Genomic DNA, 14,345 nt, shown 5'->3' on the forward strand with positions numbered 1-14,345 from the left:
TGGAACTCCCCCGATATAACCTCACCCATCTTCCCTCGGACCCCATATCTAGTCTGTTACACTGATCTGTCTTAGCGAATATAGATATGTAGTATAAACGCGTGGAAGAGTCCCAATATCCGCCTCGTAATTTTGCACGAATCTGATTATGGACGAATCATATGGGTTAAGTGACGTTTGTCCACGTGACTTTCCAGGGGTGTCAAAGGTCATGTTTACAAAATCAATTGTCAAAAACAATAGATTTTAAGATGTCAAAAATGATACAAACAGAAGATAAGATACCGCTCCTTGGCAGTACAAGTTCTATTAAGGAACCACCCAAAGGTTAATTAAATTTCATCATGATATAAAGTGTAAACGCTATATTTTAGTGAACTTTGCCCGGGTTTTTTAGTCACTGTTTAATGAAGTTCGGTTAATTTTTTTCGGATATACGTTTCACATATGACATACCAGCTACAGTACTTTGCTTCATACTTTATTAAACTGTAAATCATTTAAATACTTATTTGTGTATGGCTGACCCTATTTTATATTTGCAAATTAGTCAAAGTAATATGACGTTCAGATTGTTTAAATTTGTGACGGGGCAATCTAAACTCAAAACTTCGAAGGACCAAAATAATGGAAGATAAACCACAGAACACAGTCAAGTAAAGTTATTGGTCTTATCACTTGCACATATTGGCATGTAGACACGGTAAATGTTAGTCGTGTACAGTGCATACATAGGTTTAAATGGGCACAGGGTAAAACGCAGACCACAAAGGGAAAGAAGAGTGCAGACCAGTAGAGTTATATAGGGGTTCTGCAAAATGCAGACCACAAAGAATATACTAGGTATCGGAAAACGCAGACCACATAGAATGTGTGAAAATATGACACTTGTGTTTCATAAGTGGACATAATGTGCAGACACTGGAAACTAAGTTAATTAAGTTATTGTGAATTTGTAGAACTTCATTGAATTAAAGAGACTATTATTATTATTATTTTTTTTTTTTTTTTTTACAAAATTTATCTGCATTTTTCATGTTTAGATAGAAATATATTTATGAAATTGACAGATCATTAAGTAATGATTTGAGAGACTTTCAAAATATCAAAAGTTGAATCTTTAATACCTAAATATCAATACTGCAGTAGTTGAATATTAAATAAATAGTTTGTGCAATTTCTCAAAACTTGTATTTGTTTACTGTCCACTACCACAACGAAAAGAAACACAAATTATAAATATATACATACATTTGATTTAGTAATAAATTATAAATAAACTTTACATGACCACAAAGTTGAAAAAAAAATTATAAACTGATAATCTAATTTTAACAATAATTACACCTTCAGTGAACTGCAGAAGTCTTAAATAAATAATTTTCTCAGTGAGTACATAAATTTAGTATTCAAATTAATAATAAATATTGTTGGTATTAAGGAAATGGCAACGACATTAGCACCTGATTCCTGCAAATATTATTTTTGAAAAATCATTTGTTTGAAATTTGAAAAGACATGTATTTCAGTATATTTTTTCGGAAGACACATCTCCGCATGGCTCAGCTCATAGTTTTTATGAACTCAAAAATAAACTCTAATTGTTGATTTGTTTCATATGGTTAATTGACAGGGTACTTAGTATGCTTTCAACATATAAATTTGTTTTAAATTTATGATTAATTTGAGAAAAATATCAAAAACTTAAAGCTGCAACAAATTACAATGATTGCATTTATAATATTGACTGGACATAACATATAATAAAATTTAATAAAAAGGTACATGAACAAAAAAGGATTTGAACTTAAAAGGCTTAGACTGATTAAATCATAGAAATATTAATTGCACCTGATTATATAATAATATAATATGACAGGATAAAATCAAATTATTGTGTTTCATCTATACTGAATTTTCAATTTCACTAGTAGGCATACTAATCCAAAATTTGTGAGGTTATTGCTATGTCACATTTTGACATAAACCGGAGATCATAGACCTCCAGTTCGGCTTTCTAACTTAGGGTTCTGAAATAAGACATATAGGTTAATGTCTCGGCTTTTTTATACTGTTTTTATATTAATTCCACGGTAATTGATACTGATAATTTTGATTTCTTTGAACAAATTGAAAATGGATTAGAAAAGTACAAATTGTTAGGGAAATGTTTTGTGTTTGGCGACCTCAATAGTCGAACCTCAACTTTTTCAGAACTTTTAACACATGATGATTATATTGATAATAACGATGATATTTTAAATAATCTTAATATCCCCCCACGTGTGTCTAAAGATAGAGTACTTGATAATCAAGGTAGGCGACTGATTGAATTCTGTCAGGCGACTTCATATCTAATCTATAATGGGCGATTCCATAGAGACGCTAATATAGGCGACTATACCTATTATTCGTTAAATGGTTCAAGTGTCGTAGATTATTTACTTGTACACATAAATGACCACGGTTTGATATCTGATTTTGTAATCACAGATCCAAACGAATTTTCCGATAACTGGCATCGAACACAAAAACACATCGCACAACATTCACAACATGCACTTCATAACCTTTCTACTGTCTTTAATCAGTTAGAATTAAAACCTGAAGACAAATGTAAATTATTCGATAGCCTCGTTGGGTCAATTTTAAACTACGGTTCAGAGGTATTTGGATACGATGAAGCAAAAGATATTGAACTTGTACATTGTAAGTTCCTGAGAAAAATTTTAAATGTAAGAAAGTCTACAAATTTAGATGGTTTATACGGCGAACTATAGATATAAGACACAGAACATTTGTTACTGGTAACAAAAGTACTAGGGTATGTAGCAACCACCAGATTTAGGCCATATATGGCGAACTAGGCAGACACCCTATGAAAATACAGCGGAAAATTATATTGATTAAAAAAAATGTATAATATTCTTAAGGACGATGCTAATAATGACAATTAATACAGAGGTAAGAATTGGGCATTTCATGTCAAATTGATATTAAATGAAATAGGAATGTCAAATATATGGTTAGACCAAAATGCAAATTTTAAAAATCATTTCTTTGTTATAAAAAGTAGAATATTAGACATCTATAAACAACATTGGTACTCGAATATTAATAACTCGAGCAGATTATCCTCATATAGCATATATAAACAAGAATTTAAACAAGAACGATATCTGAACTGCATAAATGAAAACAAATTTCGAATATCACTGACTAAATTTAGAATCTGTTCCCACAACCTTGCAATCGAGACAGGCAGACATCATGCTATTTAATGCCAAATAAAATTTCTGTTCTGTTCTGTTCTGTTCTGTTCTGTATTTTAATTCTAGGTATTTTATTAACATTGTGTTAATAGTTTTTAATTGACTGATAGGTTTTAATTAGATTGTGATATTGTATAATGTTGTCAAATCCCCTGGGCTATGGAGCTTTTTTTTATGTAATTAACCAACTGCAAAAGTAGGAGGGTCAGAAATATGCTAGGAGGGTCACAAATATGCAAATGTACTGACAATTTACTGTATAAGATGGTAATAAAGAAATTATCAATGTTTTACAAGTAGCATTTTCAAGAAAATATTTTATATATCTTTATGGTTTTTACCAAATATCATCATTTAGGTCAGTCACAATGACTCAAAATGCAACAGTTGAAGAATATACCTTTGATTACAAAACATACTGTGCATTATATTTTCTTAGTAGCTGTATTTGTATAACACAAAGAATATTTAATAACATTGAGCATGTAAGAAGTAATTCATTCATAAGAATTGTGATTGTCAGTCGGTTGATCGGTCTTCGTTCGTTCATTTGTTCCTAGATATTTCTAGGTTAGACAAGCAATTTCTGTGTCATTACAAGTCAAGTCAAGTCAAATAGTTTATTTATGTCTCTTCATACGTACAGCATGACAAAACAGTACATTATTACAATATTTTAAAAATACGTATACCTTTCTATACAGAAATATAAGAGACAATTTGATCTATACACTAGTTTTATACATTTACATATTCTAAAACCTAATATTTAGTGAGATAATTATGTCATTCACATAAAACTGTTAAAATCCTTACAAGTAGGTATATCTTCAAAAGGATTGCTTACATAAAAAGCATTAGGATAGGATGATGTATGGAAATTTTGAATCTATCTGGGACCAAAATAAAGTTAAAAACTGCTTTAAAACATAAATAGAAAATAATTGCCTAAAGTATTGTTAATACATCTTTTGTAATATGTAGGTTTTATCAGGTCAAATTTGATATATATTTGCAGATTGATTCAATGTTCACTCATACTAATTTCTTTAACTACAACTGACAATTTAAAAATATTGTCAGTTGTAGATCTAGTTTAGGAAGATAGTATGAGGGAACATAGAATCATTCAATTATAGATTCAAGATTCAAGATTCTTTATTAAGTAACGTAAACATATAAACGTTTCTTGTTACATGATACAATAATTTGTTAAATGTAACATACAAACATGACAAATATGTACAAGGACACGGAAAACTACATACAACAACATCTATATTATTTCTAGAACGCAAGTTTTGAGAAATTGCATAAATTATATATTCAGTATTCAACTATTGATATTTTAGTATTAAAGATACAACTTTTGATATTTTGATATTATGAAAGTCTCTCAAATGTTTATTAAATGATCTAGAATTTTAATAATGTCAATTTTGTATAGTTTTAGATTTAAACATAAAAAAATGCAGATACATTTTGCAAAAAAAAAAAATAAAATCTTTTTTTAAAAAGTGAGTCTTTTTATTCAATGTAGTTTTACAAATTCACAATAACTTGTAATCAGTTAAGTTATAAAACACAAGTGTCATATTTTCACACATTCTATGTGGTCTGCGTTTTCCAATACCTAGTATATTCTTTGTGGTCTGCATTTTGCAGACCCCCTATATAACTCTACTGGTCTGCACTCTTCTTTCCCTTTGTGGTCTGCGTTTTACACCTTCCCGTTTAAATGAATAAATCACTAGAAAATTTGTAATTATTTTGGATATTATTTGATAATTTTTACATAAATCAATGAGGAATTGAATCCCCTTTCGATACATATAAGTTTTATTTGAATTTATGGCCAATACGTAACATAATCGGCATTTCAACCTATAGTTTGTAAAGCGTCAGCAGCAGTGAAAATTTCATCAGAAATTGCTTCCACTATTTTGGGCTTTCGAGTGGGGATATTGCCCATATGAAAAAATTTACTCAATATTTCCAGGGATCGCGTCAAATTTGTTGAACTAATTTGCAAGTGCTTACCCAAATGGGCAAGTCACCCAGAAGTCAGAAGAACGTAATTTGAGGAAAGGGACTGGTAATTCTGCAATAACCTTGTCACTATATATATATTCTTGTTTGGCAGTTCAGCATTCTTCAGATCTAAAGTAGTGTAATTCGCACATAACTTTCACTTAAAGATATGAAAAATGCCAAGTTATCATATGAAAAATACATAAATAATTAAATTATCTATGTTAACTACCAACCTTAAAGTATATATAAGTTTTAGTTGGAGGATAGTGCTCGATAAAGAAGATGTTTTAATTTCAGAAGCTTCACTAGTTTCTGTAGTATGCTAGGTCAATAAGCTGACCTCTAATCTGAAACTTGATAAGTTTAGTTGGAGGACAAATTGGCTCAAACTCGATTGTGACCTCTGGTTTTGTGTTGTGCCACATGCTGGACCATTTGCTTATTACTTTACCCGGTAATACTTTAAGCAGACTTATAATTCCAAAGCAAGTATTCTTCATAAGTGTAGCAAATGACTCTGTCCAATTATTAAACATTTTTTACAGCTGTCAATGGTACAGACTACAGTAATCATGGTAATTACAGTATAGTCTTTCAAAATTTTAATATTAAAATTTTTAGAAAAAATAGCTTAAATTACTAATTATTATATCTTTGTTGTTGGGGGACATCATCCCAAAATGCTTGCAATGTTTCTTTCAACTTTTCAATAATAAGGCCACAGTGTGACTTGCAGAATATAACTTTTTCTGGATAAGTTGATTGCAAATTTAGTTATGGAGAAATTTACAAAATACCTGTAAGAGATTCTGTGGATATAATTAGTAACACTGACTCTCAGGGTTCATAAGCATAGTGAACAGATCTGGCCACTTAACATAAAAACTTGTATCTTCTACCTAACATAACAACAGATAAATTCATTGTAACCCCCTAGTGTCTTTGGACTGACACTAAAGTCAAGACTTGTTCATAATTTTGATGAATTTGTGTATAATGTAAGCAGCCCATTAACCAGCTGGCAGTCTTAGTCTGAGTATCAGGTTTCACCATGTGATATTTGGCACCCATTACTAGACTTGATCAGGATAATGTCGAAAAGTGTTTTTATTTATGGTTACTGAAGTTTGTTACTATTTATACAGTGCATGTACATCTTTTAAATGAGTAGTACCTTTTTCTGAATTCAGGATGGGGTTACAGACATTTGTTGGCATTTCTGGCATTCCTGGGTTTCTTCAATGTTTACTGTATGCGAGTTAATCTCAGCGTAGCGATGGTAGACATGGTGAAGCCACAGCACAAGGACGATCAAAACTCTACAGATAACGAGTGCCCTGACCACAGTTTGAACAGTACAAATAGTAATGTAAGTAAGATTATGAAATTTGCTTGAATTTTTAGCTGGACTATACGAAGTATATGGAGACCTATCCTACTCATGTCGGCGTCTTTCTGTGTCCCCACCTTGGTTAAAGTTTTTTTTACACTTTCTCTTTTTTCTCCTTATCTCTGTTATTACTTGATGGATTTGCCTCAAACTTAAAATAGTTATTCCTCCCCATCACCCACATCATCTGGCATAAGGGTCATAACTCTCACACCAATATTTCATGAATTATCCCCCCTTTTTACTTAGAATTTCAGGTTAAAGTTTTGGTGCACTTGCACTCTATCTCAGTTATAACTAAATGGATTTGATTCAGACTTAAAATGATTGTTCCACATCATCACCCTTATCATATGACACAAGGTTCATAACTCTGGCACAAATTTTTCATGAATTATGCCACCTTTCTACATAGAATTTCAGGCACTTCTACTCTATCTCTACTCTATATCTAGGTATTTCAAATGTAATTATATTATGAGACGCCATGATGTAGAGTAATTCTCGGAATTTGTCATTTTGATAAAGGCCTTATGGCCGAAACGTTAATAAAACTGAGTGAGAACTATAGAGTCTTTAAATGGATTTGATTCAAACTTACAACAATTGTTCAACATCATCACCCACATCATATGGCACAAGGGCCATAACTCTTGAACCAATTTTTCATATGGCACAAGGGCCATAACTCTTGAACCAGTTTTTCATGAATTATTCCCCCTTTTGACTAACAATTTCAGGTTAAAGTTTTGAAGCACTTTCACTCTATATCAGTTATTACTAAATGGATTTGAATCAGACTTAAAATAGTTGTTCCTCCTTATCACCCACATCATATGACACAAGTTGCATAACTCTGGCACAATTTTTCATGAATTATATCCCCTTTTACTTAGAATTTAAGGCTAATTTTGGTGCATTTTCACTATATCTCAATTATACTAAATGGATTTGATTCAGACTTATAATAGTTGTTCCACCTTATCACCCATGTCATATGACACAAGGTGCATAACTCTGGCACCAATTTTTCATGAATTATGTCCCCTTTTACTTAGAATTTAAGGTTAATTTTGATGCATTTTTACTATAACTCTTATCACTTAATACTTTTGACACAGACTCAAGCTATTGTCCAAGATCTTCTTCCACATTGGAGTCCTTAAACACTTCAGTGACAACTCCAGCTTCCTCAGATGTGCCCAGTTTCACTATCCAGCATAGAAATAGCCGAGCGTGCTGTCTCCTGTGACAGCTCTTGTTGATTGTTGTAAATGTACTGAGTCTTTCTCAAACTTAAGTTATATTTTTGACATACTTGTGGACATGTGTTGATGTAAGATTTACAGATTACACTTAGTCTAAAACTTTCTTGTTCTCGTCACAGGATGGAGAATTTGAGTGGAGTACAGATCTACAAGATTATATTCTCGGATCATTTTTCTACGGATACATTCTTACCCAGATCCCCGGGGGCTGGATGGCTGAAAAGTTTGGAGCCAAGTGGTTGTTTGGGCTTGGTGTATTGTGTACAGCGGTACTCACGCTAGTGACCCCAATAGCAGCAAGGTTCCATGTAGGGGTTTTTATTGCAGTGAGAGTGCTCGAGGGGCTTGGAGAGGTAAGAAGAGCATGTTTTTGTGCAAATTTGAAAAACTTGAAATTAGCTCATAAAATCGGCTTAAAATTTGGGGATCTCTTTAATCATGGCAGGCTGTCAACTGATTCCTATATTCCTATATTTTCCTATATTTTGGATCAAAATCCTATATTCTGAAAAACCTCCTATATTTCCTATATTTTCCTATATTTTGAAAAATATTCCTATATTTTTTAGTAAAGTTCTTGCCGATGAATAAGAGAGTAAATCTTGGTTTGATATTGCTTTTGGATTCTTTATTTTATAGGTAAGAAAATTCCCATGTCTGCCACAGCATCACCATCCTTAAGATAATGTAGTTTTGCTCTTCTTCATCATTTGTATGGTCACTTTGCAAGGTAGTGAAACAGGACATGGGTCTTTCAGGTAAATCAAAGTCTCATTCAGACATTTTCTTTCAGATACTCCCCAATGATGAAATACAAGGCAAATCTCTGAGATCTCTGACATCAAAAAAGTATAGTAAAGATGACAAACTGGTGCAGAAGTACCATGTCTGTTTTAAATATACAGTTAATGCAGTTTTACCAAAATTCAAAGTTTTCTTTTACTGAATTGTCAACAGGAAGATTTTCTCAGAGACTGAGAACACTGCCGCGTCACTGCCCAAAAAGTGTTGACCAAGGGTGACAGCCTCTGGAGCATCTAATAAACCAGCTACTGTAGGTTCAAGCGATATTGAGCAGAGGCAAATACAACATGTATTCACAAGTCACCCTTTGAAACATCAAGTCACAGAATCTGAGCTGTTGTGGTGTTTTAAAGTAGCAGCTGCTGATTTTTCATTCAGATCATGTGATGGCCTTTACAAAGTGTCTCAGAAAGATGTTCAAGTGTGATATTGCTGATCAGTTTTCTTTGTCAAGGACAAAAGCATCATACATAGTTTCAGAAGCCATAAGACCATTTTTGACAGAAGCAATTGTGAAGGAAGTTATAGATGGAAATTTAGGGTATGTTCTTATGTTTGATGAAACTACTACAGCACAGCAATGTAGACAAATGGACATACTGATAAGATTTTGGAGCAATATTGAAGGAGAAGTGTCTGTGAGGTTTTTGAAAGCTTTTCACTTTGGCCATGCAACAGCTGACATTATAAGTGAAGCTTTCCTTAAATTAGGGAATGATTTTGAAGTAGACCTACTCATGAAGAATTTGATAAGTCTCTCATCTGATGGCCCGAATGTCAACAAATCCATTCACAGAAAAGTCAATGAAAGTTTGAAAGCAGATGGCAACCTGGGTTTGCTTGTCTTTGAACCCTGCAACCTCCATACAGTGCACAATGCTTTTAGAAAAGGTCTGAACTGTTTTGGAAGTGATGCAGAAGAGTTAACTTTTGACATGTATCAGTTCTTCAAGCAGCAGCCAGTCAGAAGAGAAGATTTTAAAGACCTTCAACTGGAGTATGACATGGATGAGAGCCTGTTTCTAAGACATGTACCAAGCAGATGGTTGACATTGTTGCCAGCCATGACCAGAGTATTAACAAACTAGAGGGTAAGTGTGGATTATTTCACTGTCTAACTTCCAAAATCAATGAAATCCAAGTCTGCACGAAAACAGCTTGAGAGCAATGAAAGGTACAGAAGAATATGTTGTGGGCTTTGTATCAGTCTTCTGTCTTGTCTGGATTGTGATGCTGTTGAAGAGAATGGTAGACATTCTAGACATTGATTAATGTAGAAACAGTCAGACAGTAAGTGTACAGGTAAGAGTTGATAGTATATGTACCAGTAAATGAAAATATATGTTGTTGAAAACTCCTATATTTTGCCTCAAAACTATCAAAAACTCCTATATTTGTTGTGAAAATATTCCTATATTCTTCCTATATTTTGGAGAAGACCTGGTTGACAGCCTGTCATGGACAGATATCTCAAAAATAAGCATGTGGACTTATATATTTTATTTAACCAAATGAAAGACAATGTGCAAATTTTTAACTGTGATAAGTTTCACTAAAATCTGCAAAGTAGAATTTTTTTCTGTAGGTAAAATGTCATTAGAATTAGAATTTTCTCACAGATCCCCATTGTTGAAACTTGAGTGAGGTTCATATTTTTGAATCAGTCCAGAAAAAAGTTTAGCATTTGACCCTATTTTTTATTGGTCTGTTTTTCTAAGCATATCTTGATGTGTTAAAAAATTTTGGTTTTATCAAATTTTACATAATAGAAAAAAAATAATTTGAACACGCAGAGCTACCTTAAAGGCATACACTTATATAAATATATACTTAGATAACTGATATTAAAGAGTAATTTTGTCTCCCACTACACAGTGGTGTGGGAGACATATTGATTTACTTTTCTATGTGTGTGTGTGTGTGTGTGTGTGTGTGTGTCTATCTGTGTGTCTGTCACAAATGTTGTCCACACTCTATGTTGAACATTTCTTATCCGATCTTCACCAGACTTGAACAAAATGTGTTTGCCAATAAGTCCTCGGCCAAGTTCGATAACTAGCCAAATTGGCCGTGGCACTTCGGAATTATTTCCCTTGAAACTTTTTTTTTTGATAATCAAAGCACTGAAAGTCTGATAAGGCAGTTGAGGTCTTTCTGCATGGTTGACTCATATACTACTATTCAGATGATTAGGCAGTTGTGAGAGACATGCGCTTTTCTCAAAAGCAGCTCTAGTTTAATTTATGATTTAATTTTTCTGTCTGTTTTGCATCATTGGACACCAATGACCAATCCATTCTGCTGCTCTTCTTTAATCGCCTGTGTTATTTAGTTTGCATTTTGTCTTGTTTGATTGAATCCAATACTGCCCTGTTACTGGTTGATTTATGATTTTATGAAGATTTTAAGGCTACGGTAATTGCTGCAAGTTCCTTGTTTTCAGTTCTGTAAAACGACAGAAAACTAGTCAGTTAATTAACCCGAAGTTGTCAAATGCAGTCAGTGGTGGGCATACAACAGTTTCTGTTTTGAACATTTCAATGCACTTGTTATGGAGTGCCCCTTTAATGTGATTATACATGAATATTATATCTTGTATTATTTTCTGCAGGGTGTGACATTTCCCGCTATGCATGCTATGTGGGGCAAATGGGGTCCACTTTATGAACGATCTAAACTCACTGGATTCTCCTATGCAGGTTTTACCATTTTCTTTCTTTTTTTATCTGACTTGATGTCACAGGTGTGTTGCTGTGATTAGCTAATGCCTGTCTGTCTGTCCGTCTGTTTGTTTGTCTTGTACATCAGCAATAATAATAATTGTTTCTTCAAAATATTGCCTCTGTGGGCTTATTTTATTCATAGTTACAGAAATCATATCCTTATATAATATCCTCTTACACAAATTTGGTTAAAATAAAGCGGATTCTTGCAAAAGTAAATTATATAAAATACAAAATGGCACAAAAGAAATTGCTGAGCATGTACTATAATTCGAAAAGTAAAAAAACGAGTTGTGCTATGAGCATGTCAAGCTTCATCTTTCTTGTAATGTATGATTGCTTTGAAGTATTGATTTCTTTGCTTGCTTCTTATTTTTGCTTGGTTTTAAGGTAGTGGATGTGAAATGACAATCAGCAATTTCAGAAATTGCTGTCTTAACAGTCCACTACCTTCAGTTATACTAACACAGTTCAGGTCATATGGCACCTTTCTAGCTTAAATGGTGGAGGAAGACTACAGGTACCCTTTCGAGACTTATTTCAAGCTGGAACAGGTACCTGGGCAGAAGCCATAGAAGCCACAAATCTTCTACAGGTTAGCTTGATAGTTAAGTTACATACAAGAATTCTACATCCCAAGTTTAACAACCTGGAGGAGGGTTGGCATGTTGTTCTGACATAGAAGATACAATAACTAGTCAGCCCAAGAAGTTCCTTGATTTATTTTAATTTTTGACTAAAAGATAACATTTTTCAGATGTTTGGTTGTGATCTTAATGTATATATCACCATTTGCTAAATTGGTACTTGCAGGTGCCCAGCTTGGAACTGTTTTTGCACTGCCAATTTCTGGTTGGTTATGTGATCAGAAATCATTTGCTGGTGGATGGCCTTCGGTTTTCTACGTCTTTGGTAAGTCCATCAGTGAAACATACAGTTTGTTTTACTTATTTTTCCATGGATTTTGGGTCTAAGCATTAGATTAAATCATATTACATTAGCAATGCTAATTTATGTAATGCCATAAGAGTAAATATCTTATGTGAAGGTTTGCATAGACCTTGAAAAGTCCTTGAATTGAATGCTAGTCTGTGAAAACTCCTTTAAAATGACTAAACCCTAAAAAAAGCAAGAAAAATACTTGAATTTTGAAAATTGTTCATTAATTTCATCCAAAACTCCTTCAAAAACTTATTTGTGTGAAGAATAAATATGAAAAAAGAACAGTGAAAATGAACAAAATTTGAAAGAAAATTATGGTATTTGATCACTTTAAATGATCCTGGTATGCAACCAGTAGTAGTGATAAGCAGCAGTCAGTGACCTTATTTCATTGCGATTTACACAGGGTGCTATTTCTGCTATAACCATGTTTTTTGAAAAGTTTGTAAAAGTTGTTTGGATTAAGATTTCAATATGTGGTTCTGAGGAAAATAGGCCTTAGAAAAGTAAAAGAAATACTTGAAAAGTCGTTCCAGTACTTAAATTTCATCTCTGATGTTCTTTATGACCCGTGTATGATTGGTTTAAACATATTTATTTATCAAGGTAGGCATGACATAATTATAACATCCAATATATAACATCTATACGATACAAATATCAAGACAAGAGGATTGAATTGAAAGCTGCTAGGGCTTATAGTAATTCTCTCCACATGTATGATTAACATTCACTTGCGTTAAAGCTACTACCCAGAGTTGGGTTGAAATATTCAGAATGTTCATTTCCACCAAGTTTGCCATAGAATGTTATACATGACACTAAACAATGATAAAGTGAGGAAAAAATATGTTTTAGATATTAGTACAGAGGCATAAAGAATATTGATTTTCTCCATTATTTCCAAAAATGTTACTAGTTTACTGCCTTCTGCACAATATTTTTGGTAATTTATTAGGATGCCATGCAAAAAGCATATTTCAATACCAATAAGTTTTTACTACTGTTTACTTCCACAGCACCCATATTTTACTGACTTCTGGGAGAGAGAAAAAATCACCGAAAAGCAGCCACTCCTCTATACTTACTTCCCAAATTCAGTTTTTTTTCTAATTTCAGCTTGCTCTAAGCAGATATCTACCTTAAGCAGCCATATTGTGTCACTCCCCTGAATGGCTGCTTAATATAGGTTTGACGGAATTTGTATAAAATACTTAACAGACCAACAGTGTCAGGTGCTTATATACATGTAGTATTAATGTTGTTGTTAATATTTATTGTTTGTAGTTATGATATGAATGTCAGTGTCCCTACAATAAACAATTTCGTATCTTATCTGCTGGCATACAAAAGTGGTTTATCATGTTTATTGTTCAATTTTTATGTTACAGGTGGTATAGCATGTCTATGGTTTATCGTTTGGACATTATTGGCTTACAATACACCTGCTGATCACCCAAAAATTTCCAAAGAAGAAAGAGAATATATAGAATCAACCGTTGGTGTAAAGGAGGTACCTTATTTTATAGTATGATAACAGATAAAGAAAAGTGTTTGATGTGACCTGTGCTCGAATTTTATGAGGTTTAAACTCTTTCAAAAGGACCTGTAATGACAATTTGCAATTCTGGTGCTCTTTTCACATAAAGTGTAAAAGGTATTCAAAGGGAAATAACCAGTTGTCATTGCGTGTCATGTACCTAACTTGAATCATAGTACAGTAGAACCTGGCATTAACCTTTAGCCTGCTGGCAGCAAGTGGTTCTGCCTTTGCGACCAGTGCAGACCAAGATCAGCCTGCACATCCGTGCAGTTTGATCATGGTCTGCACTGTTCGCTATTCAGTCAGTAAATTTTCAGTGAACACCCCCTGGAATGATAAGTGGTACTGCCCAAATTGAATGATGGACCA

The 14,345-nt window shown here is 33.1% G+C and overlaps 1 protein-coding gene across 2 annotated transcripts in view; it reads left to right on the forward strand.

Annotated features, from left to right (window-relative positions):
- Nucleotides 1-202: 202 nt before the first annotated feature.
- The window catches only part of LOC128549567 (sialin-like), a 29,385-nt gene continuing 15,242 nt past the window's right edge, over nucleotides 203-14,345 (forward strand). Inside the window, exons 1-6 of one of the 2 annotated variants that reach the window (XM_053526516.1) lie at nucleotides 203-327; nucleotides 6,497-6,675; nucleotides 8,084-8,317; nucleotides 11,380-11,467; nucleotides 12,305-12,403; nucleotides 13,825-13,946. In XM_053526516.1, the coding sequence (XP_053382491.1) occupies nucleotides 252-327; nucleotides 6,497-6,675; nucleotides 8,084-8,317; nucleotides 11,380-11,467; nucleotides 12,305-12,403; nucleotides 13,825-13,946 (798 nt within the window). In that variant the 5' untranslated portion in view covers nucleotides 203-251. Of the gene's footprint in view, nucleotides 328-5,284; nucleotides 5,368-6,496; nucleotides 6,676-8,083; nucleotides 8,318-11,379; nucleotides 11,468-12,304; nucleotides 12,404-13,824; nucleotides 13,947-14,345 lie in introns of those variants that run through there. The other variant, XM_053526517.1, reaches the window with a different exon arrangement.

Source organism: Mercenaria mercenaria, chromosome 16 (genome assembly GCF_021730395.1).
Source record: "Mercenaria mercenaria strain notata chromosome 16, MADL_Memer_1, whole genome shotgun sequence".
NCBI classification, from domain to species: domain Eukaryota; kingdom Metazoa; phylum Mollusca; class Bivalvia; order Venerida; family Veneridae; genus Mercenaria; species Mercenaria mercenaria.